The sequence below is a fragment of the Lipophrys pholis genome (genome assembly GCF_963383615.2).
Source record: "Lipophrys pholis genome assembly, chromosome: 13".
In the NCBI taxonomy this organism is placed as follows: Eukaryota; Metazoa; Chordata; class Actinopteri; order Blenniiformes; family Blenniidae; genus Lipophrys; species Lipophrys pholis.
Window position 1 is genome coordinate 13,895,701 of NC_137632.1, and position 27,834 is coordinate 13,923,534.

Below are 27,834 nucleotides of genomic sequence, written 5' to 3' on the forward strand. Positions count from 1 at the left end.
ATAAAGGGTGTGCTCCTACTTACTACTAATCATCCAGCATTGGATCAAATTACTGCACACCTATGTGTTTTAAGACAACAACGCATTGCACACACATTGTTGTGGATTTCTTTTTTTTATTAAACATATACAGTATACAAACTTAATTAAGGCACATAGTATTTACTTGTACATGTTACACCCATAAACACACGGATAGAGCATCCAATATTATCTTGATCTGTAACAAGAAAACCATTATATTCAACAAGCAAAGATATAAAAGTAAATTAGAGAAGTAAAGGTTATCTAACCTAAATGGACACCGGGGACATAGAAAACATTTAGATTCAAACAAAATTTTCCATTACTGACTACAATTTACAAAATGACTCATTTTTCACTGAATTCAAATCTTTAGCAAACAATGTTACATCCCTTTTCCAATAGATGATTTTCCGTTTGGTTTAAAAAACAAAACAAAATAAAAACTACATTTATGAATGAAAATGTGGACTTGATGAAAGTCTTGTAGTTCAGTTTTCTGGCTGGGTGCCATTAACAACTTATTCCAGTATATCTCAAACAGTTTAGAATTGGTCCACACTGACTAACCACATTATTACATAATAATAATAATAATGATAATGATAATAATAATAATAATAATACTTTTTTTTAAAGCGCTTTTCAAGACACTCAAAGACACTTTACATCATCATATTCTAAAATCAACAAACATAAAATGGAGAACCATCATAACATCATAACACCAGGGCTGCTCACATGGGTTGCTTACATCATAAAACACAAGTTAAAAATTGAAGTATGGAGATTATTGTACTTGGGTATCTATAGAATTACATAGCTGAATGAAATCCATCTGAAATGTACAATAAATACTATTTAATTACAGTAATGTTGAAAGCCGAGTACACCAGCGAGAAGTTGCCAATCCATCACAAGGCAAATACAGACAGACATGGTCCCTTCAGCATTTCATCTCAAAATAAAATGCAAGCCCACATGGGAGAACATGCAATCTCCACACAGAGAGCATTTGAGCTCAGACCAGCTTTTTATTGTCTTTGCACTTGTGCAATCACAAATAACGTTTCTATTCTTTCAATAATATTAATTTTTGGATTTTTGAATGCAGGAGGAGGAGGAAGAACAAGAGGAAGAGGAGGAGGATTAGGAGGAAGAGGAGGACAGGGTTTTACTGTGAAGCGCCGCCTCTCTCTGTGCGCGCTGTCTTGACGCGCCGTGTAACTACAGTGAGAGGCTGAAGGTAACTTCCTCCAATCCTGGCTTTCTGCCTTCCCAAGCGCTGCCACCGGAGTGCGGTGGGCTGCGTGAAGTGGGATTCGGTTATTAAAATGCCCCTCAGCCTCCGTCTCACGGACACTGAGTGAGTTGCTGACTTTTCTTTGGCCCCGGCGAGTGAAGCGGCGGACGTCGCTGCCGGCGTCATGTAGGCTCTGCTCGGCGGACTTTTGGAAAACAAACCGGGGTATTGTCGCTGAATTCTCGGGAGATGGCAGAATAGTTCGACCTGCGCCACCCACCGAGGACCTCATAGAACATTTCGGAGAGTGACCCTCAAGGTAAGCTGAATCGGGACGTCTGTGAAATGACATTTTGACCAGAGTTAATGTACGCGCACGTACTGTAATATGCGTAAAAGGCGCTTCAGTGGCCGTGGAAAAGTTTGCTGATTCGCTGGAAAAGGTTTCGTGACGTGCTCCCCACAAGAAGCCCCTGCCTCTCTCACCGTCTCTCCCTCTCTCTGTCTGCTTTTTTTCCTTCCTGAAATCCTGGCCTGCCGTGCAGTTCTTTGCAACCAAAGTCATTTCAATTGACGCGCATTTTCGACCTACATTTCGCCAGATATCTTCCACAGTCCTGTGAAGCCTGCAGTTTCGAATTGGCCGTGGCAGAGAGATGTTATTTGGTGGGCGATAAGCCCCGGGCCATAAGAATGGAAGTAAATGTCCGGTTTACAGCTGCGACTCTTCGTAACAATGTGATATATTCTGCAACCTGGCAATATCACAACTAGTTGGGAGTTTGCGGGAGTTTTTAGTTTTTAGGTTTTTTTTGTCATGCAGTCAGTGGCCCCATCACGATCGTGTGTCTCCGTCGCATGCTGGGCACTTTTAACATCACAATTGCAGCGCTGCATGGGGGGAAGAGTGCAAAGAAACACGACTATCCATCAGTGTCCTTGTGGTTCACTCGTCACTACCTGACAACAGAGAAATGCACCTCCTGGTGCCAAAGTGTTTGCGCACCTCTTCCCTTCTCTAGGCTGTGGGATAGTCAGACCAAACAGGAAATGTAATAAGATTTGCAGGGGCAATCCAATGCAAAGCCGTTAGACTTGCTGATGGGATGGTGTAAACTTCATTACAGAGGTGTTAATGCTGGCTGAAAACATTCAGAGATAATTGCCCTGATTACTAGATGTGTGAGTGGGGAACGTCTCACACTCAAGTGTTCTCTTCTCTCTCAGAAGCAACTCATTGTGAGCCAAGCTCCCACAAAATTCACATTCCCACACACTAAACGTTAAGTTTTCCTTCACCAATCTGGAAGGGATTTGAATCTGCGTCATTTTTTCCATTAGTATCTCTTCTGATTAAACATAGAGGCTTTCACATTTTGTGCTGCACTCCACTGAACCGCTCATTCGGCTGTGCATATGTGCACGACACTTTTGACAGTCGAGTACATTCATCCACAGTGTCTGGGATCGGAGTCTTTTTAGTCAGTACGGATTACTGCCACTCAAAATGTATTTGGATGCTAATGACCGCCATCGCTTGAATCTGCTGCGCGTAGACAGTTGGGAGAATTTCTGATGACTTCAGAAACGATGCGAGAAACCCAAAGTGTGTCACATCAGTCACGCCTTTGACTCTTGCGTCCAGATGGAGAGTCGATGAACTCACTGACAAGGCGGTGAAGGGGTCGAAAGGTCCACGCTTTGGGTAATGGCTGGGTGTTTGTGTGATCTGGAGAATGTAACCTCATAGCTGACCAGTCACTGAGCTCTGGACTCTCTGTGGGCGCCTGCTGTTCTCGGGGGGGCTTGTGCCGCGGAGTCTGGCAGATAGTGGTCTGATAAAGAGGACGACGGCCCAGTCTGGGCAGCCGTAAATCCTCCAGCTCCACGGGATCTTGGGGGCGCCGCTCTGTTCAGCCGACGAAACTTGTCACCACCCTCCTCTTCCTGGAGCTTTTAGAACATGTCGAAGTTTTCCACAGACATGGAAACCCTTTTCAGTTCTTTCCTCAAACGTTCTCTCAATTTTATTTAACAAACATTGCATGTATCCTTCTCGCACATCATTTGGTGCAAATGTAATACCTGAGAGCTCACAACAAAACAAAGATTGCTCATATCATCACAGACAGAATGACAAGGAATGGTGGCAGGCAGAACATATTTTGACTCCAGGAGACTTCTACTAGTTCCTATATAAAAAAATAAATAAATCAAGATTTGTTGCTTACATGGTCAAAAGCTGTTTGTAACATTGCTACACACGTCAGTGATTTTACATGAATTAAAAAAAAAAAACTGTCATTAGCATCTTTAGGAATGGCACAACAAAGATCAATTTCCACACATCTGAAGATTATAATATTTATTGGATGAACTCCACAGGAAACTGTAAAATATAGAGATTTTTTCCCAGTTTGATTAGAAGTAAAAGACTTTTCTTTCTCGCTCATTTTTCTTGCACACAACTTTGGTTCCAGTGATCTGATGCGAACATCTGCTATGCTGTAATTGGTTCACTCTGATCATCTTTCTTTGTGTACCTTGTTACCAAAAGCCCAACCTACAAGTACATGATGACACCGAAGTCTAGAAATTGGCCCTCTGATATGCGCTTGAATGCCGTATTTAGCAGGCAACAGCAAAGTTCAGGCTTGTTGGGCCTTTATGGCTCCAAATAGGCTCATCAAGACTCAGTTTGAACAAACATGGAAGCTGGAGTGATGGAAATTTACTGTGTGAATCAGACTGTGTCCCCGTTGTGGTGTGAATGCAAAAATCCAACATTAAGTTAGTTCAAAGTGAACTCCTGGGGAATATTTGAGTCGAAAAAAAAGAATGTCTCTTGTCATTAGCACATTAATTCCTCTCATTTCCGGAGCTCCTTTCCCACAGAAGAAAATTAGTTTTGGGATGGTTGTGCCTTCGTTAGATTCCCTCCAATGTGAATGCTACAGGGAGTATGGCCGGAAGATTAGTCCACCCATGAAACCTCTTTGAAGGTAGTATCAGAGGTCATAACAGAGACATGATGGGGTCTGTGTGAAAGTGGTGAGCTGGCACAGTGGGAATACATGCACACACACACACACACACACACACTAATGAGGTATGCGTTGCACCTCTGTCAGGTCTGTGTTTGCAGGAAACCACAGGCTGTTAAAAATCTCACGTGGGGTGGTCTCCGTTTCGTTTTGAGCAAATTGCTAGAGGTTGAAGCATAAAGGGTGAGTCGTTAAAGCGCTGTTGCTAAATCTCTGTGTGAATTCAACTGGAGGGAACCTATTTTTTCCCCCCGACGGTTTGGAGTTAGGCCTGCCTGAAGCGAACAATGCTCTCCCAACAATAGAAGTGGTTCAGTATGCAGCACATTTGTGGTTGGACCAACAGCAGGCCCCACTTTGTATAACCAGTGGTTTTTAGATCCTGCCCCCAATGTTGACACAGAAAAAAAACATTTGACCAATGTACGACATATTTGGTTGAAAAGAAAGCAATGTGGAAACGATGCAATAGAGCACATCTAGGGTCGGGTTGATTAAACAACCATGATACACAACTAAATGGCAGTGAAAGATGGCTCTGCAATGAAAAATGCACCCGAAATGGCAATAATGGATACACCGAATTAGAAAATTCACTTGACTGATACTTCAAAACATGTGTTTTGTGGTGCGTGTCTGTGTTTTTATGTTTTTCCAATGAACAAATCCTCAGCGCACCAAATGAAAAATAAAGGTAAATGTGCTTCCAGGTTCATGAATTGTGTGAAAGCTGAGTAATGAAAAGGGGCACTTTGATTGAGATGTTTTAGTAAAATACAACAATTATTTTAATCAAGTTTGATGTACTAATCATTTGACCTAGCAAAAGCTCAACATGCTCATAAAACAAATCAGAAAAGAGCCTCCTTTTATATTGGTGATTTGCTCCTTTTTTCACTTTTGTTTCAGTGTGTTTGACACACCGTTGAACACGTTATGTAAAGTTTGAATGTTAATAGCCTTCTGCTTTTTTTAATAGTTGTTATTACAGATTACAGACAGATTAGTTGTCGCGTCGCCTCGGATGCCGCTTTCTGCCCTTGACAGAGATCTGGTGGTTATGACCCTTCTTCACCAGTTTCATTCAAGTTTTCACTTCCACACGGCTGCTCCTACATTCTTTGACTTCAGGTCTGCGGGCACTTGTAAACGGACATCGCAGCGTTGCTGAATCCATTCTGCTTTTCGGAGTTTAAAGTGTATAATTTGGCCACAGACATCTGAACATTTCATATAACATGCAAAGAGGAGACGGTGGTCGTGGGGCCAGACCTCAGATAGCAATCATTTCTCTCTGCACAATAATTTGGCTGTCAGAAGCAGCTGGCAGTTTGGTTTGGAACAATATGCAGATGGAGGGAGAGAGAAGTGCTCGCTCCATAAAAGCCTGTGACGAGTGTTTGGGCGGGGGGGTTGGGGGAGCGGGGGAGTTGGGGGAGCGGTGGTGGTGTGGATGGGATGGGGGGGATGCATATGTGTGTGTGGAATCAGGTTACACAGCCTGTCATTAACAAGGGAGATGCAGTTATGAGACCAAGATAGGCAGCTTCAAGTCTGAGCAAGCGTCTGAGGCTCTACGCTCTTCAATGTAGGTGGCTTGTAAGTTTGGGAAGAAAGGAGGGTAGCAAGAAGGAGGAGGGGGAGTGTGTGTGTGTGTGTGTGTGTGTGTGTGTGTGTGTGTGTGTGTGTGTGTGTGTGTGTGTGTGTGTGTGTGTGTGTGTGTGTGTGTGTGTGTGTGTGTGTGTGTGTGTGTGTGTGTGTGTGTGTGTGTGTGTGTGTGTGTGTGTGTGTGTGTGTGTGTGTGTGTGTGTGTGTGTGTGTGACATTGTACAAGACTTTGTCTGTAAGCAGGTGGGAGGATAGAAAAGGGGGCAGGATTTCACTGGAACTCTGGCATGAGACTAGCAACCTTCAGCTATGTTGCCTCACCTTTTGTCCATATGTATGCTCAGAGCTGTGTGTGTGTGTGTGTGTGCTGATTTACTAGAAAGTTTGAATAACAGCAGACCTGGCATCAGATGAGGCAGTAGGCTGCTGAGAAAGACTGCATGTGGGTTGAATTTGCTTCTCCTCTAAGCTCTTGTCCAGCTTTTTAGAAAGGGGCCCTCTGTCTGCAGTGTTATTTTTAGTGAAAGGAAAAAAAAAAAAAAACCTTTTAATAATCATCAACCTTATGTGTAGCTCAAACACATCACGATGAGAGGAGCAGTCTGGGACTTTCAGGCTCTGCAGACCCAGCAGGAGATGGGAAGTTAGAGGAGAAGAAGAGGATGAGATGAAAAGATGGCCTGTTGTATGTGCCAGATTTCTGTCTTTTCCCCACTGTTTGCTATTTGAGAGTTTGCCTTCTTCATCTGGTGTCTCTGCACAGACTTATTGATTCCCCCTATTCCGTGTTCAAATGTGGATGAAGAGAAGGGAGACGAGACACTGTCTACACGCACACAAACGCAGACCTACAGTGCTCAAGGCACCTCTTCTCTCTATATACTAACCCCAGACTGCACTGGAGACAGTCTGCAATACACATTTTATGAGCCCTTCATTCGCTCCAGTGCTCTTGTCTTATCACTCAGCTGTTAGGGGGGGGGGAGTTATGGCTTTGTTTCAGTTGCTGCTTCTCTCTGATCTCTCTCCCAGGCCCGTGCATGGCCTCTTGTTTGGTGTGGGCATTTTGTCTACGAATTGAAACTAATCTGCGTTTCATCTCGCGGTTTACGGGGTCGTAAACTGAAGCCGTTGTGTTTTGATAGCCGTGTTTGGCTGCCATTCGTGATGGGGCTTGTCTGAATCAGTCTTGCCGATTCGCCACGCTTCAGCCAAATTGGGTGTTTATGATGTTTCATTCAAGTAGGGCTTGGCAGTATGGCTGGGATCACACAGCATCATTTTTATTTATTTATTTTTGCTATGGGGCTTTCTTGTATTGATTATTTTCATTGTCGGCCTGTTTGCATACTTTTACAAGTTTAATTAACAAATTCAATAATTAGTTGCTATTTAGTGAAGTTAAATGTGATTAATAAAGAACAAATAATTAAAATCACTGTGCCGATTAAACTATATTTGTTAATTAATCACGTAAGTGATATTTCTGCCCTGAACCAACAATATGTTCACATTTTGTATTTTATGGCCAGGAAACTCCAGACCATAAAGACTTGATTGGCAGCAGGATGTCATGGCCAGGTTTGGGGCTGTATACTCCTTTATTGTTTTGTTGAACGCTGTTTGCTAGGTGATTATCATCTCAGTGATGAGGGGTTTGATCGATGCATGTTTGGCCCACACAGTGTGGTTTATCGTGTTGGCTCCCCATCTCCCTTTGACCCCGTTTCTGCTGGTAAGGGTGCTGAACCAACTGACACTGAATGTTCCCTGAGCTTTGAGAAGCTACTTGCATACCTTTCTGCTGTGTTTGCCTGGCTGACTCACTTCTAGAGGAGGAAAATGTGTTTAAAGCATGTACTGTGATACAAATCAAGGTGTCCTTTTGAGAGAAGTCTTGCCCCAGGCTGGTGAACTTTTGGTCATTTGGAGGGAGACTGTTTGTGCATTCCTCTGTTGGCAAACATGGCTGAAAGACATTTAGATGGTGTTTGAATTGGCTGTTTCTAATGTTTTGATGGCTGTGTGAAAACGAATGTCTAATTGCTATGGTGACGACTGCATGGAAGAGTTGTTCAGTGTCTTCACAGTGCGGTAAATCCTTTAGGGTTGTGTCTTATAAGACATCAAACACAAAGCTTTAATGCCGCTTGTGAGAACTTCAAAAGCTGAAGTCCCTGTGAAGAAATCGGAAGGAATTGCCTCATGCTTTTTTTGGACAGGTTAGGATTACGTGTTGTGTGGTCATTTTGAAATTAAATAGATTTTTTTTTTTCCCCCGCATTGAATGTAAGTTATTTGTTCCTTCTTTCCTACAGTCTGTCAGTGTTTTTGTTCCTGGGTTATATGTCTCATCTGCAAACAGATTAAATTCTGTCTTGAAATTTCACGAGACACAAAGAGTAATTAGAATGTGTCTTTGTACTATGATGGGTGCTTAGATAAGTGCTTCTGTGGTGTTAATGCTGAGGCAGAGGAGAGGGTGGGACTACATGAGGAAGAAAAGGCCACCATTGTCTCCGATTACATTTGATCTCCGCTGAGTACCCACCACCTCTGTCTTTTGTGTGCCCTTGCATACACCCTGGGTAGCACTGTATCCAAGGCACCAAAGCTTGCTATGCTGTTACCTACTACAGTTGATGTGGAGTGAGAATTGAACATAAGCAGGGGGTCATTTGCATTTGATTGCATTCCTCACATTGTGAAAAGGGGCAACTACTGAGACACTGCAGGTCCATGAGAGATAGAGCCTCGCTTGACCTAATGAGGCACAGCAGATTTCACAAACTCCTAAAGGGGATCACAGAATTCCCCCCTGGAACTGCCCCTTTGTGACCGAGAGGTTCATCAAGTAGGAAACAAAACATGTACTGGAGCACTGCTTGACAGCTTGCAGAGATATTTATCTTTAACACACAGACCCAGGTAGCCGGCATTGTCAAGTGTCTTATAACTCCGAATTATTCACGTGACAAGGACACGTCTCTGAAAACGCAACGTCTTTAAAACAAGTAGTATTTGCAGATGCCACATGCAGCGGTGAGTTTTGTGTGGGCCTCTCTGTTAAAGTGTACATTTACTACACCATCGTCTGGATCACATGTGGAATCACTTTTTATTTCTTACAAACAACCGATACTGAGTGGACCAAAACAATGAAGACAGGCAGTTTAAAGGAGCTTCAGTGTTTATAGCGTTTCTGACATTTTAAACGGACATCGTTTTCAAAGCGTTGCCACCTAAAAGTGAAACTTTTCTGCTAATATATCCTGCATTTCTTTCTCATCATGAGCACAAGCAACCTTGGGGCAGAAATGAGTCATTCAAATGGTTTCAAAACATCTTTGTGCTATTAAAATATTTAAGCTTTGTTTAGGCTGCGAACAAGTCACTCTGCGTGAAGCCATATTGTACGCATGCATTTGGGTCCTTGAAGGAGACCTGAGTTTTTGGGGGACTGAAAACAGGTTGAATTTCCAAAGTTTTGAAAGCAGCAAAACACCACAGAGCCTTTTTTTTTTTTTCTGAGACCCACCTATACAATAGGCTTGCAAATTTCCGAATGCCACAGGGTTATACCAGCCCTAAGGCCGACGCCAGCCATAAAACAAAAGAACAATGGTTCCTCACGGCACCAGATGTCATTGGAGGGGCAAGGCATTCCCTGTTGTCTAATTTTAATAAGCAAATGTCAAAAAAAAGCCATCACCATCTTTCCACTGTTAAGACGTAGATGCTGAACCGGCATTTTCAGATTTATCTACTCTGGAAGCTGATTTTACAAAATTGGTGGTTTTGCGCTCCACGAATGCCTATCCTTTAAAATAAATGTACACTGCTAAAATAAAGCCATGTGTACGTCACCTCAGTCATTGAGGTCATTTTAGAGGTATTGTAGTTGTTTGAGACCTCGGTTGCTTTCACACAAGGAGAGTCTGGGGACTTGGTTCAACTGGACAGGAAATGCTGAAAACATTCATTTAGTTTGGATCTGCACTGGTCACTGCACTTTTGAAAGCTGTGACGAGGTCAACAGCTGCTCTTTTGGGGGGCTGTTCCTCCAAATATGCACTGACTTGGAATTAAGAAAAACATACAAGGAACGAAAGAATCCCGGCTCCCTGATTGGTCTCGACTGAAAACAGAACTTCAACTGTAATATCTGTATAATCATCTGCCCGCAAGGCATTTTCCTAACTTTTGAAAATTTAGATTTCCTCAGCTTCCTTAGGGGACTCTGTTGGCTTTGTTTTGTTTTTTTTTAATACTCAAAAGGCACCACGCGCTATACTTCACTGCCTTTGGTCAACTTCCTGTATTTGCTTCACGGTATAACTCGCCAGCATTCCACACTGTAAACAACCTGTACCAAAGTTCACTTGCAAGACCCACCTTTTCAGGTGGACACTTGTTTGGTCTGTAGCAGAGTGTCCACCCACTCCCACCTGCACATACCAAGTGGGCCATCTGACGAAGCAGCTGATGATTCCAGATATGTTGTTTTCCTCCGGATTCAGAGAGAGTGCACTCTGTTTAAAGGTTGAATAAAGTCAGTCTGTTGTCTCATAATCCTTTTAAGGTTTTGAGTTAAGGCTGTGATGATGGTTGATTCTTTCATTGTGGCTTTCCTGAGCAGTGTTACACGTAACTTGGCTGAGAATGGTTTTCTGCTGAGGTGTGTGTGTCGATTTGCTCAGCCGCTCTGTGAATATGAATGTGGGCTGCTGCAAAGAGGACGACTTTCGCCCTCAGGTCTGCATTACACCCACATTCACCTAGGAGCGAACCATCTGCGATTCCCTGATGGCATGCTGACAGTTTGGCTGTCTGGGTCTGGGTCTGAGAGAGGGACAGGGACACGAACAGCAGGCTCCGCATTGCCCCACTCACTGACTGTTTCTTCTCTCGCCGCCCTGCAGTGTGCTGCAGTTTCCTCGGTGCCCAGGCTATTTGTGCCATGGTAACTCTGCCAGCCTGCTAGCTCAGACACAGATTCCACCTCTCGTCTGCCTCTTTGCCAGCATGATGACTCAGCAGCTCCTGCAGGGCTTCAGCCTCCTCCCTCCTCAACCTCGGTGATACACCACGCTCATCAGACAAAGTAGTGTTTTGTCATTCTCTCCTATGACTGACCTGAATACAAAACAGCCCAAAATTATATCCCATCCAGTTAGGCTGGTGTTTTGCTGGTTGTGAAAGCTACTTCAACAACCATTTCGTGACATGTCACCTGAATTGTCGTGACAATATTGGGTTTAGTGTGAGATTTGAAGATGTTGTCATGTCATCAACTGTATTTAAATAGTTATGGCTCTCTTACCTGCTTTTTGAGGTTCAGTTGTATAATTAAAGAAACCAAAAAAACAGGATGTGAGTGGCATGTTTAATCATCTCCATCTAATCACTGTAAGCTCGTCTCAGCTTCTTAGCATACTGCTTATCAAGACAGCCCTCTGGAGTGGGATCACTGGAAAGGGTCTGGAAAGGAAACGCGGCGTCACAAAATGGGGGCCATGATACGTACGATCGCTTTCAAGTCTCTCAAGCAGAACTCCGCAGGAGTTTACCCCAACATACTTTTCACTGGGCCATGCCTAGTCCAAATGTTTCTCTTGGATTGTGCACCGCTTGTGTGGAGCCCAACGGAGTCGCCTCAGTTTCCTTGTACAAGGCCAGCTCAGAGGCTCTCAAATCATTAAACAAAAAACTGTGGTGAGAAAAAGTGTTCAGAGTCTTCGCTTACTTTAAAAAAAAAAAAAAAAAATGGAATAAAGATAGTCTTACAGTCAGAATTGCATTTAAGTGTCTATATCTAACATTGAAAGGAATGTATTAGCAACAATGACACTTTGGTTAGTGTTTAATCATCCGTGAAATCTCCAAATGAACTCTTGACTCCTTCCAAACGAGGGAAGATGCAGTCTCTCAACAGCATTTTCTCCATTCTGGAGAGTGTCTTAATGTGGTTTTTTGACATGTGCAAATCTACTTTTGACAACATCAGATCAGATGAAGCCTGTGGGCTCCCCCTGTGAGAACCACAGCTCTGGAAGAGGCTTTCTGTCATCGGTGCAGGTTTGGCAGTAACTGTCGACTCGGCTCTATATACGTATGAATAAAGCCTCTTTGTTTCCGAAATATTGCAAACCTAGACAAAATTGTTAGGATATAGTATCTGTCTGCACTGCAGTGATTCAGTGGTTATTGGCACCTCTCTGTACTTTACCATGAACGAGCATCAATGCCATCAAAAGTGTTATAAATACTCCACAAGGGGAAGCAGTGAATGAGCAAAGTACAAACGCCTAAATTCTTTTTTTTGATTTTCTTATTTAGTTACAATTGAACCTTTAACACAATGTAGAAGGGATTTGTAGTGCGGCGATTGCCTTAATTTGTTTTTTCACGACTCACTCCTGGTTTCTAGTCCCTACTCGTATCATGCCACCGTTCATGTGATATTTTCCTCTGCGTCATAATATAGTAAAGCTCCTGAGATTATTAGTCCCAACCGCAATAAGCAGGGCGAAAATCGATATCTAAAGTTATAATTACCTTGTGGTATTCATAGCAGTTTCCTATTACAACACCACATCAGAGGACATAGGAAGAGGGAATAAAAGGAGAGATTGGGGTTGAGGCAGATAGACGGGGGTGGGGTGGGGGGGTGAGAGCACATCCTTGGCAGGATGTCAGCTCTGTGAACACACTACACAACGCTGCCAGAGAATTCAATACGCAAGAGCAGAGGGCTGCAACACACACACACACACACACACACACACACACACACACACACACACACACACACACCAGCCAGAGCACAAAATTGTCTGCTCAGATCGTAATCGCTTCTGCAGATGCTGGCCCTGCCTCTCTGTTTCCTATGAATCCCTTCTGAGGTTTCCAATGTCGGGGCTTGTGCTGCCTGCATATTCATAAAGACAAGCTCTTAGCTAGTTTGATGATGTGTTGCTTCTAACGGTGTGTGCTCATGCAAAGTGAATACAGTCATTTTTGCATACATAGAAAATCGTATCTTTTTGGCGCCGGGCACGTTTAGTTTTCAGTCTGTAGCATTGACCACTGCTTTTCCTTCTGTTAGAATAGAACCAGTAAAAAATTGTCTCATATTCAAGATGGAGAATGTGAAAGTCCTTATATCCCAAGTGTGACGGGATATTGAGGTTAGTATGACTTTAGATTTTGAGGTTTTGTGCACTACATATAAACTGAAAGAGTTAGAGATCAGCCGACTTAATAGATGCTGGGGTTTGACGTGTGTAGACTGAAATATTTGTTGTGTAGTTAAGAGCAAACACAATAGACGTCTTGGCTGAATGGATGTCTGTGAGTGGCTCTCTCTATAGCTTATTTAAAACAAAGTATCTGCGTGGGAGAGATGAAGTGAGATGGAGTTTATTTGACTGCTCCATCGAGGATCTTTTGGCAGTAAATATAAACAACAACAAAAATGCAGCAAATCATTTACCTACACTAATTGAGGCCATTAAGTGAGACCTCATGACATGCTCTACTTAGATAATTGAGGTGAGTTATTGATCTGTCAGCAGTGTGTGAGTCATGATGGTGTGCTTGTTGCTGTCTTTTCACAAGTCAATATCAAGACATTACTATGTTTATGTAATTTTTTAAACATCTCTGGGTCTCTTTGTTTCCTTAGGCCTCCTGACTCTATCGTAGTCCAGCCAGACCTCCCTCCCTCCCCCCCCTACCAGCATGGTGCCCTTCTTCCCGCTGTCCCCCTGGGTGCTGACACTAGACACCTCCTCGTTCCACTCCACACAGCCCACCTCACTGTTGCAGCCCCCATCTCTCACTAATGCTCACCCCGTTCTCTGCCCTCATGTGACCCACTGTCCCCCAGTTGCCCCTGGGGCCATACCCCCCTTTGCCTCCTCATGCCCTCCTACCCGTGCTCGGCTCCCGCTGTGCCCCCCCCCCCCCCCCCCCCCCCCTCCGGACTGGGGGGAGCAGACAGAGCTCCTGATTATCTCTGTGTGGCAGCCTCTGTTTTGTGCTCTGATTAAAGGAGCAGCATGTGGTCTGTGTGTGAGCGGCCCGTGCAGACGTCGCCGTTGGGCTAATGCTAACATTACGTGCTTAATCATTTATGTCTGAGAGACGGGCACAAAGGCTTGGAGGGGGCGTGCAGGGGGTTAGGGGATGCCGAGGTATTTATCAGTGGCACAGATGCATTCAGGCGCACATGCACATGCTGCCAAGATAACGTCCCCGGGTGCTTGGTATATCATCATAGGGGCACACTCGAGGCTACGTCTCCACAAAACTCGCTTATTCTTAGAAAATGGGTTGTTTTCAGGGGATAATTTCCCCCTCTTTAGAGTTTGTATTCTCGAGTTATTTGTCACACGTTAAAGCAAACACAGTAAGCCCAACCGCACAGCGATCTGTGGATGTTTCTCCAGGTACATTAAATATTGAAGGATAAGACCGTCTCCAGGTCTCTAAACGATAGTATTCAGGCACCTACACTCAGTCTCCTCACTGTCCTCCTCTCCTCTTTCTCCTCCTCCTCCTCCTCCTCCTCTTCATGTCTGCTCCTCTCCCCTCACCGCCAAGCAGCCTGTCCCTACAACACACACACACACACACACACACACACACACACACACACACACACACACACACACACACTGAGCAGCCAATAGGAGAGCACCAGTCTCCCCATTGCTTGCCACTCAATGCCTTGTTGCCAGGACAACAAGAAGGCATGAGACCCACTTTACTTGAGCATTTTAAACTTGGTGTTGACTTTTTTTCTGAAAACAAGAAAAGGTCTCCTGTAAAATTACTCTTAACACACTGAGGTTGCCAGTAAATCCTGCCATTCTACGTCTGGCCACCAAAGTTCTGATCAGAAAGGTGTTTTACAAATAGTTGAACAGCAGACTTTGATTTTACTGTGGCGACATAAAAATCTCCACATAGTTTCGGACACCGTTTAAAAAAAATTATTTCGTTTGATTTTCTTTTTTTCTAATGTCTAGGTCTACGATGACTAGTGGGAACGGGTTTCTGTTGGTTGTGATCGCCCTGGTCCTTCCCTGTTCTAGTTTGGAAGGTAAGTGTCTCATCACACGACGCTCTTATTTAGCTCTGATGTGAACGGACGTCTCTGTTAGTACAGACCTGGTCCTCTTCAGTCTGACCCCTGTGCTTCCTCTGGCGTTATACTGCACGCACAGAAGTTGGAGGCCATTCTTTGGGAATTTTAGCTACATCTGATCTAGTCATTGCCTTAAACCTGTGGTTGTATGACGTACAGTGGCAGCATGTGTTACAGTCAGTGGGAGGATCACTGATCGTTATTGTCATGGGCACCAGACAGTATCAGGAAATTTCACATCAGCAGTCTCACTGCGCCGCACAGTGTGACCGCCACAGCCAATAGAAATTGAGGCTAAAATGACGTGAGGATCAAAGCTGCAACCAAAACAATAGTTTGCAGAAGGAGGTAAAATATTTCATCCATATTCTCCTTCTGTGATCGGGCCTCGCTCTTTACCATAAATGCTATGAGAAAAACTGCTTGTTGCGCATTATGCAGTGAAACTTACTCTTGTGTCCGTGTTCAGAAAAGTTAATGTCACACAGTGTAGCGACGAATAATCCTATGAGACTTTAAAAATTTGTAGGAGTCTGAAGGAGGTGTATACTAGACATTTGTGACAGTGTCTTTTGTATACACCAGTATTCCAGGTTTTTTTTTCCTCCCCTCTTTTTCCGCCCCTGCTCGGTCTGTTTACCTCTCATCTGCTGTCTATCAGTGTTATTTTCGACTGCTGCAGTGGACTGCAGTGGAAAGTGTTTTTTTTATATTATTTTTGCACGTCACACACTTTGTCCTGTGCCTACAGGATATACACACATACTGTGGAGATGATTAAGCACTGATCATTTACTGTCAGCAGCATGAGGGGGCATATTTCTCCTCATTGTTAGTCATTCACTATCGATTAAAAGAGAAATGCTCATTCATGACGAGATTGTCTTCTTTTTGTTTGTTGCTTTTTTCCCCCCCAGGTGATGGTGTGAGAAATGAATGTTTGTGCGATGAACCATCTTGCGTCAATGGGAACCGGTGTTTTGGCCGGCAGTGCTACACCTCTCTCTCATTGCTCAATGGGACGTCGGTCTTTCGAAAGGGTTGCATTCAGGATAATGAAGAGGAGTTCCTTCACTGCAGAAGCGCACCAACTCCGGAACTCGTGGTAGAGTGCTGCTCAGGATATTTGTGTAACATGAACGTCTCCTTACAATTTCCAGGTAAAGATGAGCCATTTGCAAAGAGCATTATACATGTTTTGTTTGTATTTATCTGTGCTGATGCATCCAATTTTGTTCTAAATCAGTTTATAATGACATGTCTACAAATCTAAGCTTACATTTTTTAGAGATGGTGTCATCTCGATTGAATGTAAACTCTTAAAGAGTCCAATAAATGTTAAAGGTAGTTTATCCAAACAGAGTTGTATTCATACAGGGAGAAATAATCTTTGACAAACAGGTTTATTACATGACTGTGTGTGACTAACAAACGGGCCACAACGTCGACTGAATGCAGAGAGAGGTAAAGCAAAGAATTTTAAGTGCTCAAAAATCAAAAGTCAGCCGGCACCAGTTTGTCATCAATCAGTAGGACAACAATCCAAAATAGACAGGAAAGCAACTCAAAGGCCATTCACTGGATCGCAGACCAGTTTGGCAGCATTCTACTTGCTGAAGACCTGACGAATGGGAGCGACCTCGTGAGCCAAGACGGCAGCCTTTTATGGAGAACCATGGCGAAGATGGGTCATTTATGCACTGGAGGGTTTTACTCTTCCTCTATCTGCAAATAATTAGCAGAAATGTATTGCTTAAGATAATGGCGTCTTTAAATCCTTCAATTCTGTGGAACATTTTAAATGGCTTATAGCTTCCATGCAGCTAATTCAAAATAGACTGCTTGCCTTTGCAAATATGTGTGATCCAGACTAGCGAGCTATTTGCTGAAAAATTAGGGGATTTACCCCCCAAAATGTAACTTCACTTTATAGCAGTCAAAGCTATTTTACCAGCTCGAACAAAGAAAATGGATCTTTTAAGATCTAGGTAAAGTAGTGACTGCTGACTGTCATGCAAATCACATGTGCAAATACTTTGCTCAATGTTGAGTAGTGATTATTGCCAAATGCTGGATATTTTGTTTTCATAGTAAAGGAGAATATAATAAATGGTTATGGACCGATGAAAAAAAAAAAGGCACAATAAGAAAACTGTGAAAAGTTAGATGTTTTAATATAAACCCCTACAATGAGAACCTGTTCTAATATGTGATCATTGAATAAAACATTCCTACACCACCATCCTCACCACCTGGAGGAATATTTTTTTTGCAGATAGTTAAGATATGACAGATAATCGGATATCAGCATATGTTATGAAATGATAATCCCCTGCAAAATCTTGAGAAAGGATGCCATGTAATTATTAAATTGACCTGTGTATGAAACGCGACCTCGAAGCCCAGTTTGTAAAGCTCACGGGTGTTGAATCAGTTAAACATTTAAAGGGTTTAAACAGTGTCAAACAGGAAAAGAGTTTCTGCTACATTTAAACTTACTTGAGTGGCCTCTTCAATGTGTAGCCAAGAACAAGTCATTTTCAACCTGCCTGCTCTCTGATGTGAGTGAATGCCATTTAATTTAATGGCTTGCTAATGGTATTGCTGTAATGGGTTTTCCCATATCTCTGTTTCCTCTTATCAGATGTACGACTGTCTGCTGGCAGACCAGTCCTCCGAGACCAAGAGTGTGTGTGCGAAGGCGGCGTGTGCGAGCGTGACCGTCGCTGCACGGGCCAGCACTGTTTCTCCTCCATGATGGTGATTGAGGGGGTGGCCATCCAACAGAAGGGCTGCCTGAGGGACGACGAGCAGGGCAGAGCCACCTGTACCATGCCACCCTCTTCGGCTCATGTTGTCAAGTGCTGCCAGGGCCATCTGTGTAACATGAACGTCACTGTGCAAGCTCCAGGGAAAGGTGACTTTGTGCACATTGTGCACATTTTTGTTGGCTGCTGCCCATCATGTGCCTTATGTCACATAAATTTGTGTAAACTTTGAGCTTTTTTTCGGTGTATCTTTTTTGATACGATACTGATTTACCCCTTGATGTTTTCTAATATTACCTCATCTGAATCTCTTGCAGCGGAAGAAATAAAACCCCTGAGCAGAGATGAGCATGAGTGCGTGTGTGAAGGAAGCGGCTGTGCGGCAGAGAGCCGCTGTCTGGGCCACCAGTGTTTCACGTCTCTCACCGTTAACGCCGGCTCTCTATTGTACCAGAAAGGCTGCTTTAAGGTCTACGAGCAGAGCACGCTGACCTGCAAGACCCCGCCTTCCAGAGACCAGATTGTGGAGTGCTGCCAGGGGCACCTGTGTAACATGAACAGCACCGTGGAGCTGCCTGTCAAAGGTACAGCATGAGAACTGCCCAGGATTCGTCACATGAACCAAGATCGTCCAAGATTTTCATGAGCTCCATCTGTCTGATTTCAGTTTTGAACTTTGTGTCCTTTCAACTAAACCACTCAATCCAAACACATAAACTACGATGGCTGAATTTCCTTCATTCACGATTGGAATGGCGATGTAGGCTTGATTTAGTTTTTTTGTGCGTTCTTTATTTAATATATGTTTAAGGAGTTTAGAGAAAAATACATTTCGATATGTCTATAATCCTGCTCTGTGAAGCCTTCACCATCAGGTGTGAAATGATCTGAAACGGCTGTTCAGATGGTTTCTGTTGGCTTGAGTTACCTCTCTGTGGTCACACTCCTGGCACCTCATGAAACATATGAGAGGGAGTCAGTCGGCAACGAGAGGGAGGTTTTGAATATTATTTAGTCATGGTCCACTACTCCTCTGCCCTCTCAGTGGCTGTCAGAACTGGCTGACAAGAACCCAGGGGGGGAGAGACATGAAGCTATGAAGAGACGGAAGGTTCTGGACTAAGATGTTTTAACCACGGAGCTGGTGTCGTTATTCCATTACTTGTAGCCTTTGCAGACAGTTAATGAATTGTATACCTAATATTATCGTTTATGTTTTTATTTCTGCTGTTATTACAAGATGAATAAGTAGCATTATATCAGACAAGCCTAAAACTTTCACACAGTACAGTTTTTATAGCTTAAGGTAAAATAAAATGGATTTATTGGTATTATCTATGTTAATCTGATTGGGGACAGAAATTTAATGGCAGCTTCTTATATTTACCATAATGTAAAACTGTCGTTAATCATTGCCACATATCTTGTCAGGTGACCACAGAAGCAAACAATGCAGAGCGTGTTTCTTTACGCGAGGCTTCAAAGTTGAGTCCATCCCCTCCTGTGCGTTTGAGCTCTCAGAAAAGTGTCGCGAGTTGGGTGTTTAGATGAAGGAGTTCATTATACAAGTTGAGAAAAGGGGATCATTGTCTGTGCTGCTGACAGAGCTGAGCAGTCTTTCCCCAGGAATGTTTGGAAAGTGTGAATAGTGGTCAGTTCCTCCGACTGACTTGATGAGATCCACTTTGTGTGTGCATATGAGTGAATGCTCACACACACACACACACACACACACACACACACACCACCCACCTTGCACGGTTTGTTACTTCAGAAGGTTTGCACAGTGCAGCAAACCTGTGATTTGTGTTTGGTTGAGGTGCAACATGTGTGGTCCAGTCAGACAAAACGGCTCCAGCATAGAAAGCTTCTTCGATGGAACAGATTTTCAGGTTAAATTCTAAACGCCTTTTATGTTTCTTAAAAAACAAAAAAACAAAGTGTGCCTTCTTTTCCACACAGCAGAGGCAACTTATTTGGTCTTCATTCATCAAAAAGTCTTCTTTTTGTTCCCTTCTTCTCTCCTCACAGCTGACGAGCTCTCCAGCTACAGCGTGACCACATTGGCTGTTGTCATCGCGGGACCCATCGTCGTCCTCGTCGTCCTCTCCGCCATCGCCATACTGGTGTTCAGACGGATTCACCACAACCAAATGGAGAGGTTAACGTCACGAGATGCCGAATATGGAACTATCGATGGCTTGATAGCGTCTAATGTGGGCGAGAGCACTCTGGCGGTGAGCGGTGGCTCCTATGAAATGAAACCGTGACCACAGAAACTCGTAGACGTGACCCTGGTTAGATGGAAATGTCGCCATTAATTTGCAACAATTGTCCTCTTGTGTTGTATAGACTTTGAGCTTGAGGTGATGACTTAGACAATGGGATTAGTGGGGAATTCGATCTGTGTTTTGTATATAAGTGCACTACTTACATGATAATGACAGATGAATTATCTATGATATAGTAAACAGGCCTGGGATTAACCCACTCGTTGGGTGGTTCTGTATTTAAGGGTTTTGTCTCATACCGCATAATCTAATTTTAAAAGAATATTGTCTGCCACTCTGTTTATGGCTTTATATTTTTGGGGGAGAAAAACACAGTGCTGTGATGTTTGTTTTGGTGAAATGGGAAAGAAAGACTAAGCACTCGGGTAAAGCCTTATTTATGCGGAGGTCTGTGTGCAAGGTCTGTCGCCAAACATCAGTGAGCAACGCGCGATGCAATTTGAACTTCAGTGTCCTTTTTCAAACCTCAAGAGTATTCGTAATTGTTATTTAAAAATGGAAGCAATTTAACCCGGATGCATATGCATGAAGTTTTTGTGTTGAACGTGTGGGCAGTACTGTTGATGAGATCAGAAAAAACAAAACTTGTTTTGCACCTTCTCAATCATTTTTCCACTTGGTTTCAGGAATGTCTTTAGCTATTTATTTTCTCTCCACTAAAACCAAGGACTCTGAGCTTTTCTACAGAGTGGTTTATTTTTTTGAGGCCCGCTAAACGGATCCAGAGTGTAGGTGGAGTCCTGTGGTTTGGATTTGCTCTGAAAGACAACCCTGCACATTCACTGGCTTCTCCCACTGTGTAATCAAGTTCAGCAGAAACTTCTCCCAGAGCACTTGGCACTGTCGCCATCAGTTTGGTGACTTTATATATTCACAAAAACCTTTTTAAATTCCAGATCATCCGTACATTTTTAAACAACATATCTGAAGTATGTTCATGTTCATCTATTTATCTGTGTGTGCAACACACACACACACGCACTTCATCTACTCTCAAAGTCCATCAATAAACCTGGCAATGACTGCGCCGAATGTTTGCCCCGGCATAATTAAAAAGTGCTTGGCAGCGTCGTGAGAAAGGTTATTAGGGACGGTGTCGTGCCTGAGTAGCAAATCGGACCCAAACACATGTGCCCGTCTCTCCGCTGCCTGCTGCCCAGACACCCGCGATGATTATGATGATATTGCAGCGCTGATTGCATTCTGCTTCTTAACGGCCTGGCTCAAACAATCCCTCCTAAAACACAATCGTCCCGTACCAAAGAGAGCGATTTAAAATCTCTACAGAACACCTCATCATCATATTTTTTTTCCTTTTTTTTTTTTTTTTTTCTACTGCCTCTGTCATTCCTGTGTTTTGTTTCCAAATTGTTTCTGTGGCAGCTTTTGCATTATGCATCTATTTAACTGAAGAGTCACTCTTCAGTTTTTCAGTTCTGGTTCTCCCCTCCCAGTTTAGTGGCTTGTTTTGCTGGGATGTTGCTGGCTGAGTTGCTGTGCACTGCCCTCCGGTGTCAGCGCTGGGTCACTGCACGTCTTACAGATGAGATAAAAATAAAAGGCTTAGCAGCATTGCGCCTGTTTTGGAGTCTGGCTCTTGGATTAGATAAAATCTCCAGTGCCCACACCAGTTACCACGGTGGGGGTGGCACTTCTGTTGTTTACTCAGCAGGGGGCAGTCTACACCTCCAGCACAGACCCCCCCCCACCCCACACACACACACACACACTACCCTGGTGTATACACACAGCTTGCTTCCCAACATCCTGTGTGGGTGCCACATCAAAGACGGCCTGCTTGTATTAATCTCCATCTGAGTCCCAGATGCTCTTTTTTTTTTCATCATTTTTAAGCTCGAGCCACTGGACTCCTTTGGGAAGGTTTTCAGTCGGATCACCCAATTGCAAAAAATACCCTCAGACTGTCTGAAACACACAAGCTCTTCGCCCTTCATTTATAGTTGCTTCTTTTCTCTTTGCCAGGATCTGCTGGATCATTCCTGCACTTCGGGAAGCGGGTCAGGGCTCCCTTTCCTTGTTCAAAGAACTGTTGCTCGACAAATAACGCTCAATGAGTGCGTGGGTAAGTGTCCTGTTGAAGGTTTGTTTTTGTATTCATGATAGTTCAGCCTCATTCATTGCAGCGAGTCTCTCCAGCTGTGCTGACACATGGGCCTCTGGCAGGAAAACATGGTGAAAAGCTGTAAAGGATGGCTCTCCTCCGAGCTGGGAGCAGCCGCACATCATTAGGGACTGCTACAGACTATCAAATATGTGAATGGGTGCACATACACCACACATACTGTTATTATGGACTTTAAGCTGTTTTTTCTTTGGACGCATTCAGAGGACAAGAGATTGCTACTGCAATAACTGAATCTTGACTCTAGAAATAAAATTACCTACCAAACGATCTGTTTCATAGTTCAATCTGACCTGAACTTTATTTCTATAGCACTGTCAGTGTTTTATAGTTTAAAAGACACAGCAATACAAAAAGATTAAAGAAAACAAACGTGGATTTGAAATAAAAGTCGATATCTGAATAAATGTGATCATAAAGGAACTAAAATGAATAGAATATAATAGTAGTATAATAGTTGTGTCTTTATTTTTGAAGTCTTAGGAGAGTTTGCCAAAAAAACAGCCACGTTTGAAAAGAGTGCTGTGGAAGATCCAAGTACCTCGAACAAAAAGTGCTATTTCATCTGGGACATTTGTGAGGCCTGAAAAAAAACCTACACAACTTACAGTTCAAACACTTTAATGAAAACCTAAGAAAATGGACTGTTAAAAATATTTAATCTGAGTCTTCAAAATCAGAATTCAGCTTTTAGATTGTTTGTAGCATCTCAGGAGTACTGTTACTGTTACTGTTACTATTACTCGTGTTTTTATATACTGGCATACACGTTGCTGTAGTTTCAAGTGATCCGAATGAGCACATGCATCGCGGCCTTTGTTGAGCTTGTGTGCGTCAAATTATCTTTGGCCACTAGGGGGCAGTAAATTTACATTTACGCCAATATCCCCAGTTTACAGAAAAAAGACTTATGTTTCTTTGGAAACTGCTACCTGGTTACACATTAAATATATTAATGTCTTTTTTAGCCATTTATCTTTCTTGCTGTGATACAGATTGATAGAAATAGTTATTCTACCTTCAGTTTGTCTTATTCACTGCTGGATTTACCAGATATGAGACTTTTAGTGTCTGAATATTAGATATTTGCCACTAAATATTCAACAATGAAGTATTTCATTAAAATGTTCTTTGTTGTGTCACCCCTCAATTTGTGTATTGCGTATGTATTTTGAATGGTGTGTTTTCAACTGGAGGTTTTTGTTCTGTTGTGCCATAATTTACTTTAATGATGTTGTATTTTATTCTATTTTAAATAAATAACATTTTCTACAAATTAATCCTCCTTGAGACTCTGGTTGAGTTAAAGTTCACCTCTTGGCTTTGTCTTTGGGATGCAGTCTAACCGAGACCCAACGCATGTTTTTGCCCTATTTCACTGACAAGTACAGGCTTATTTTGAAAGCTTTGGCACTTGTTCTGCTTGTTCATTTCCCTTTTCTTTTTTTCCTGCCAGGTAAGGGCCGTTATGGTGAAGTGTGGAGGGGTCAGTGGCAGGGAGAGAACGTTGCTGTTAAAATCTTCTCCTCCCGAGATGAGAAGTCGTGGTTCCGGGAGACTGAAATCTACAACACCGTGCTGCTGAGACACGAGAATATCTTGGGTATGAAACTGCACGACACAGCAAACATCATAACCCTATGTGTGCGTCTATATGTGGGTTTGTGTTCAACTGAGGATTTAAAGATAACTTACACACCTTGCATTTGGTCATTTCTAAGCTGCGGTGTCTTATTTTCTATGTTATGTATTCGGGTTAATAATATTTAGTAATTCAAATATTTCCCAACTCAGGCTTCATCGCCTCAGACATGACTTCAAGGAACTCCAGTACTCAGCTGTGGCTCATCACTCACTTTCACGAGATGGGCTCCCTGTATGATTACCTTCAGCTCAGCACCCTCGACGCACCCGGCTGTCTCCGTATGGCACTCTCCATCGCGAGCGGCCTGGCACATTTGCACGTCGAGATCTTTGGCACTCAGGGCAAGCCGGCCATCGCCCACCGAGACCTCAAGAGCAAAAACATCCTGGTGAAAAAGAATGGACAGTGCTGCATTGCTGATCTTGGTGAGGACGCTGGGTATTCATGATAGGCTTCGTATTCTAAAATATCACAAACATTGCATATTGTGTTTAGGAGAAATGTTCAAAAGGATGCACCGGACAACTACACTAATAACTGAATATTTCAACATAATATGGCCTCAATAAAAGCGCGTTGGTACTCATGAGCTACCTTAAAGCTAATGAAGTGGTTCAATGGACATTACATAAGCACTGCATCTGCTGCAATATCGCTTTCCTCCCATATTTCCACTGAGCAATATTTGTTGTCAAATTAGGAAGAGCACCCAGAACTAAGTGTTGAACCTAGCCTTTAACTGAAAACACATTTGCAGGACCCAGGAACAATTTATCTAATCCGCCAATGTTCCATTTGAGGACGCTTGAATAACATCTAATGCAGGTACGAGCCATAACCCGGTGACAGGCTCCACATGCTGGCTAGGTGTAATGAATTCTCTCCTGGGTGACTCATTTTGGTGCCCTGACAGACATGGCAGCAGTTGTTTGTCTTCTCGGCGAGTTGTTGTTGTTTCATCCTGTGTGAGTAAATAGGGCTGTGAGCAGCAAACTAACCTGAACTCCCCGAATGCAAGAAACATGGCTTGCACGCTCTTCACATATGAGGACAGCCAATTTGTGTGTGTGTGCTCACACAAAAAGGCCTGTAGGTGAACATATGTAATTTCTTACAGTGTAATCGACCTCTTGGGGGAGAAAAATGTCAATGGGGAAACCTGTAAAGAAGACTCCTTCATTGAGTTCTTTGTTTGTTTTCACAGGCCTGGCTGTCATGCATTTTCAAGACACCAACGAGCTCGATGTAGGGAACAACCCCAAAGTGGGCACAAAGCGCTACATGGCCCCCGAAGTGCTCGACGACTCCATCCAGATGGAGTGCTTTGAGTCCTACAAGAGGGTGGACATCTGGGCTTTGGGCCTCGTCCTGTGGGAGATCGCCAGGAGAACAGTGAGCAACGGTGAGTACGGGTGTTACACTGCTGTGTCCGGTATTATTCAGTACAGCGTGGTCTGTATTGCATTATTTGTTGTAGTTTTAGTATTTGTATGCACGTTGGCAGAGTGAAGCAGTTGTTATTACAGTTATGTGAGGAAAATTAGCTATTTAACACTTGATGTATGTTATAAATGTGCAATTGGTGGCTTGCTGGCCATAACAATAGGGTGTATAACCATGTGTTAAATGAATAATGAACTGGCTTCAGAGGCGATGGAAGGATTTAATCTTGTATCAACTACTGTATAAATAAATATAAATATCCAATACACGTAACCACAACTCTTATCCAGCCTACTAGTTCAGTCATAATTTGGTGTTGCTGGTAGTGGGGATATCATTTTTGTGGTTCTCACAGTTGCCGCTCTGCACTATATATCGTACATGCCTGTGATCAGAAAGACATGTTGGTAAAGTGAGAGTTGAAAGTCTTTGCAAACACGTGACGGTGACGTGTCGAGCAGCCCCGGTCTCCAGATTAAACACTATGTCACAGAAGTAAGTAAAAGCTTTTCTGCTGCTGATGGGAAGATTGGCCCGTGGTGAATGTGCCTCCGTCCACTTAGTGTCTGTGGTTTGTGGAGTAACCAGAAGCATCTGCGCCTATTTACGTGAAACAAAATCCACTTTCTTCATTCACCGTCAAATCAGTTTTTTATCACTTTATAAAAGGAACTGGGCTCTCAGAAACGTATTGATTTTCCCTCGACGCTGTAACCTCACCGCTGAAAGCCACAACCTGAATCCTTTTAATATGCACCTGTTGTTGGATATCAGCGCAAGTTGCTATGTGGTGCATTCTCTGCTGTGCCTGCAGGCATTGTAGAGGACTACAAACCACCTTTTCATGACCTGGTGCCAAGCGATCCCAGTTTTGAGGATATGAAGAAGGTCGTGTGCGTGGACCAGCAGAGGCCAATCATCCCAAACAGATGGTTTTCAGACCCAGTAAGTAACTCTCAAACACACATCCACTAACGTATATTTATCTACTCGTGTCATGATGGGATGTACTGATGCATCTTCCCTCCCTTCATTTTCTAGACTTTGACCGCCATGGCGAAGCTCATGAAGGAGTGCTGGTACCAGAATCCCTCAGCCAGATTAACAGCGCTGCGCATCAAAAAGACTCTCACAAAGATCGACAACTCTCTGGATAAAATCAAAACAGACATTTGACTGTTTCTCGCGGCGAAAACAGCAGATGAACTTAAAGGGACTTCGAGGGACTCCATGGGTTCACGGGCCCTTATAGTGGCACGGGCCTATATTTATTTTAAAACTGTTGGCGGGACATATTTTGGAATCCAAAGGTGGCTTTCCGGGCATTTCCCAGACTTCTGCTCGTCTTGGACAAAAAAAAAAAAAATTGAGTCAACTCATATAATAGGAACTGAACTGTTTGAAAGGTTCTTCAAGGAGGAAACTGTTACCTGGACGATTGAATAGAAACGTGTTTGTTAGACATGCAGTTTTAGTTTCACACTCTTTTTTTTTTTATTTCTTTTTTTTAATGTCTGAACATAACAATCTCAGTCTTATATTCTCACCTGTGCTGCATTGTTCATTTGTATTTGTGGGGAATTTATGTGGAAACGCAGTACGCCTGCCAGCTGAACATGAACTTTTCAGGCTGCGTCCTCTCTTCAGACAGTGATTATTTTTGTCATGCGTTGTGTCGTGCACCGCTGTTTACAACGCCGTCAGAACAAGTCTCCTATGACTCACATCGTCCATTTCAACAAACTTTTTTTTTTTACATCGTCATGATTTTTGTATTATGTACCTGCCCTGTTTTTCTTTTACAGCTTTACAGAGACGAACGCTATAAACAGCAAATGAAATACCCACTAGATGCCGAACTTTATCCCTCCAGTGGCCTGTAAGTAAGCAAGCCTGTAAAGCCTGTACTGTTGTCTTAACGCAGGCGTCGTTGTCTTAACGCGTGCATTTACAAGTAAATGAAGTGAAACTTCAGCCTTTTCTTTTTTTTATTTCTTTAATATTTTATATAAATTAGTCATTTCTATTGCGTAAATAGGAATAAAATATTTTATCTATCTCATTTGTCTTGCTGTCTATTAGACCAAATTATTTATAGTATTTTCCAGAGCATATAGTTTCAGAGTGTTGGTCTGCTGTACCTTGATGTGTGTTGGGTTGTTGTGAACGTCACTGGTCACTTCAGAGACCACATGCAGCGTTATCTATTTGATCTCAAGTGGACCCAGTGAAGTGATTAAAGCATGGACAAAGACATTATGAAAGTCTAATTCAATATCTTTTCTAAAAAAAAAAGAAAAAAAAAAGATGACATTTGCCAAGACGGGTATCATTTCAATGAGCAAAAATACAATGAACTGTTGAAAAAATAATTGGTTTTGTATTTTCTCTTTTTAAACTTGTAAAATGTCGAAAATGACTCGAACGAGTGATGAGATTATCTGAAAGCTTTAGAATTCCTCTCAAGCAAC

At 43.0% G+C, this 27,834-nt stretch overlaps 1 protein-coding gene across 1 annotated transcript; it reads left to right on the forward strand.

Annotated features, from left to right (window-relative positions):
• Positions 1-1,232: 1,232 nt before the first annotated feature.
• On the forward strand, positions 1,233-27,647 carry LOC308118840 (activin receptor type-1-like). Its single transcript, XM_080478460.1, has 12 exons — positions 1,233-1,586; positions 14,955-15,028; positions 15,991-16,233; positions 17,718-17,990; positions 18,159-18,425; positions 19,873-20,078; positions 22,116-22,215; positions 23,732-23,878; positions 24,070-24,345; positions 25,125-25,322; positions 26,178-26,308; positions 26,405-27,647. Exons 2-12 carry the CDS (start codon positions 14,962-14,964, stop codon positions 26,537-26,539), a joined length of 2,043 nt encoding a protein of 680 aa, XP_080334586.1. The 5' UTR covers positions 1,233-1,586; positions 14,955-14,961; the 3' UTR covers positions 26,540-27,647.
• The last annotated feature ends 187 nt before the right edge of the window (positions 27,648-27,834 follow it).

Bases quoted from the DNA above. Each gene is read 5' to 3' on its own strand.
- LOC308118840 (XM_080478460.1), top strand. From the start codon at position 14,962: ATGACTAGTGGGAACGGGTTTCTGTTGGTTGTGATCGCCCTGGTCCTT. The intron at 22,216-23,731 runs GTAAGTGTCCTG...TTTTCCTGCCAG, and splicing joins AACGCTCAATGAGTGCGTGG to GTAAGGGCCGTTATGGTGAA. The intron at 23,879-24,069 runs GTATGAAACTGC...TTCCCAACTCAG, and splicing joins GAGACACGAGAATATCTTGG to GCTTCATCGCCTCAGACATG.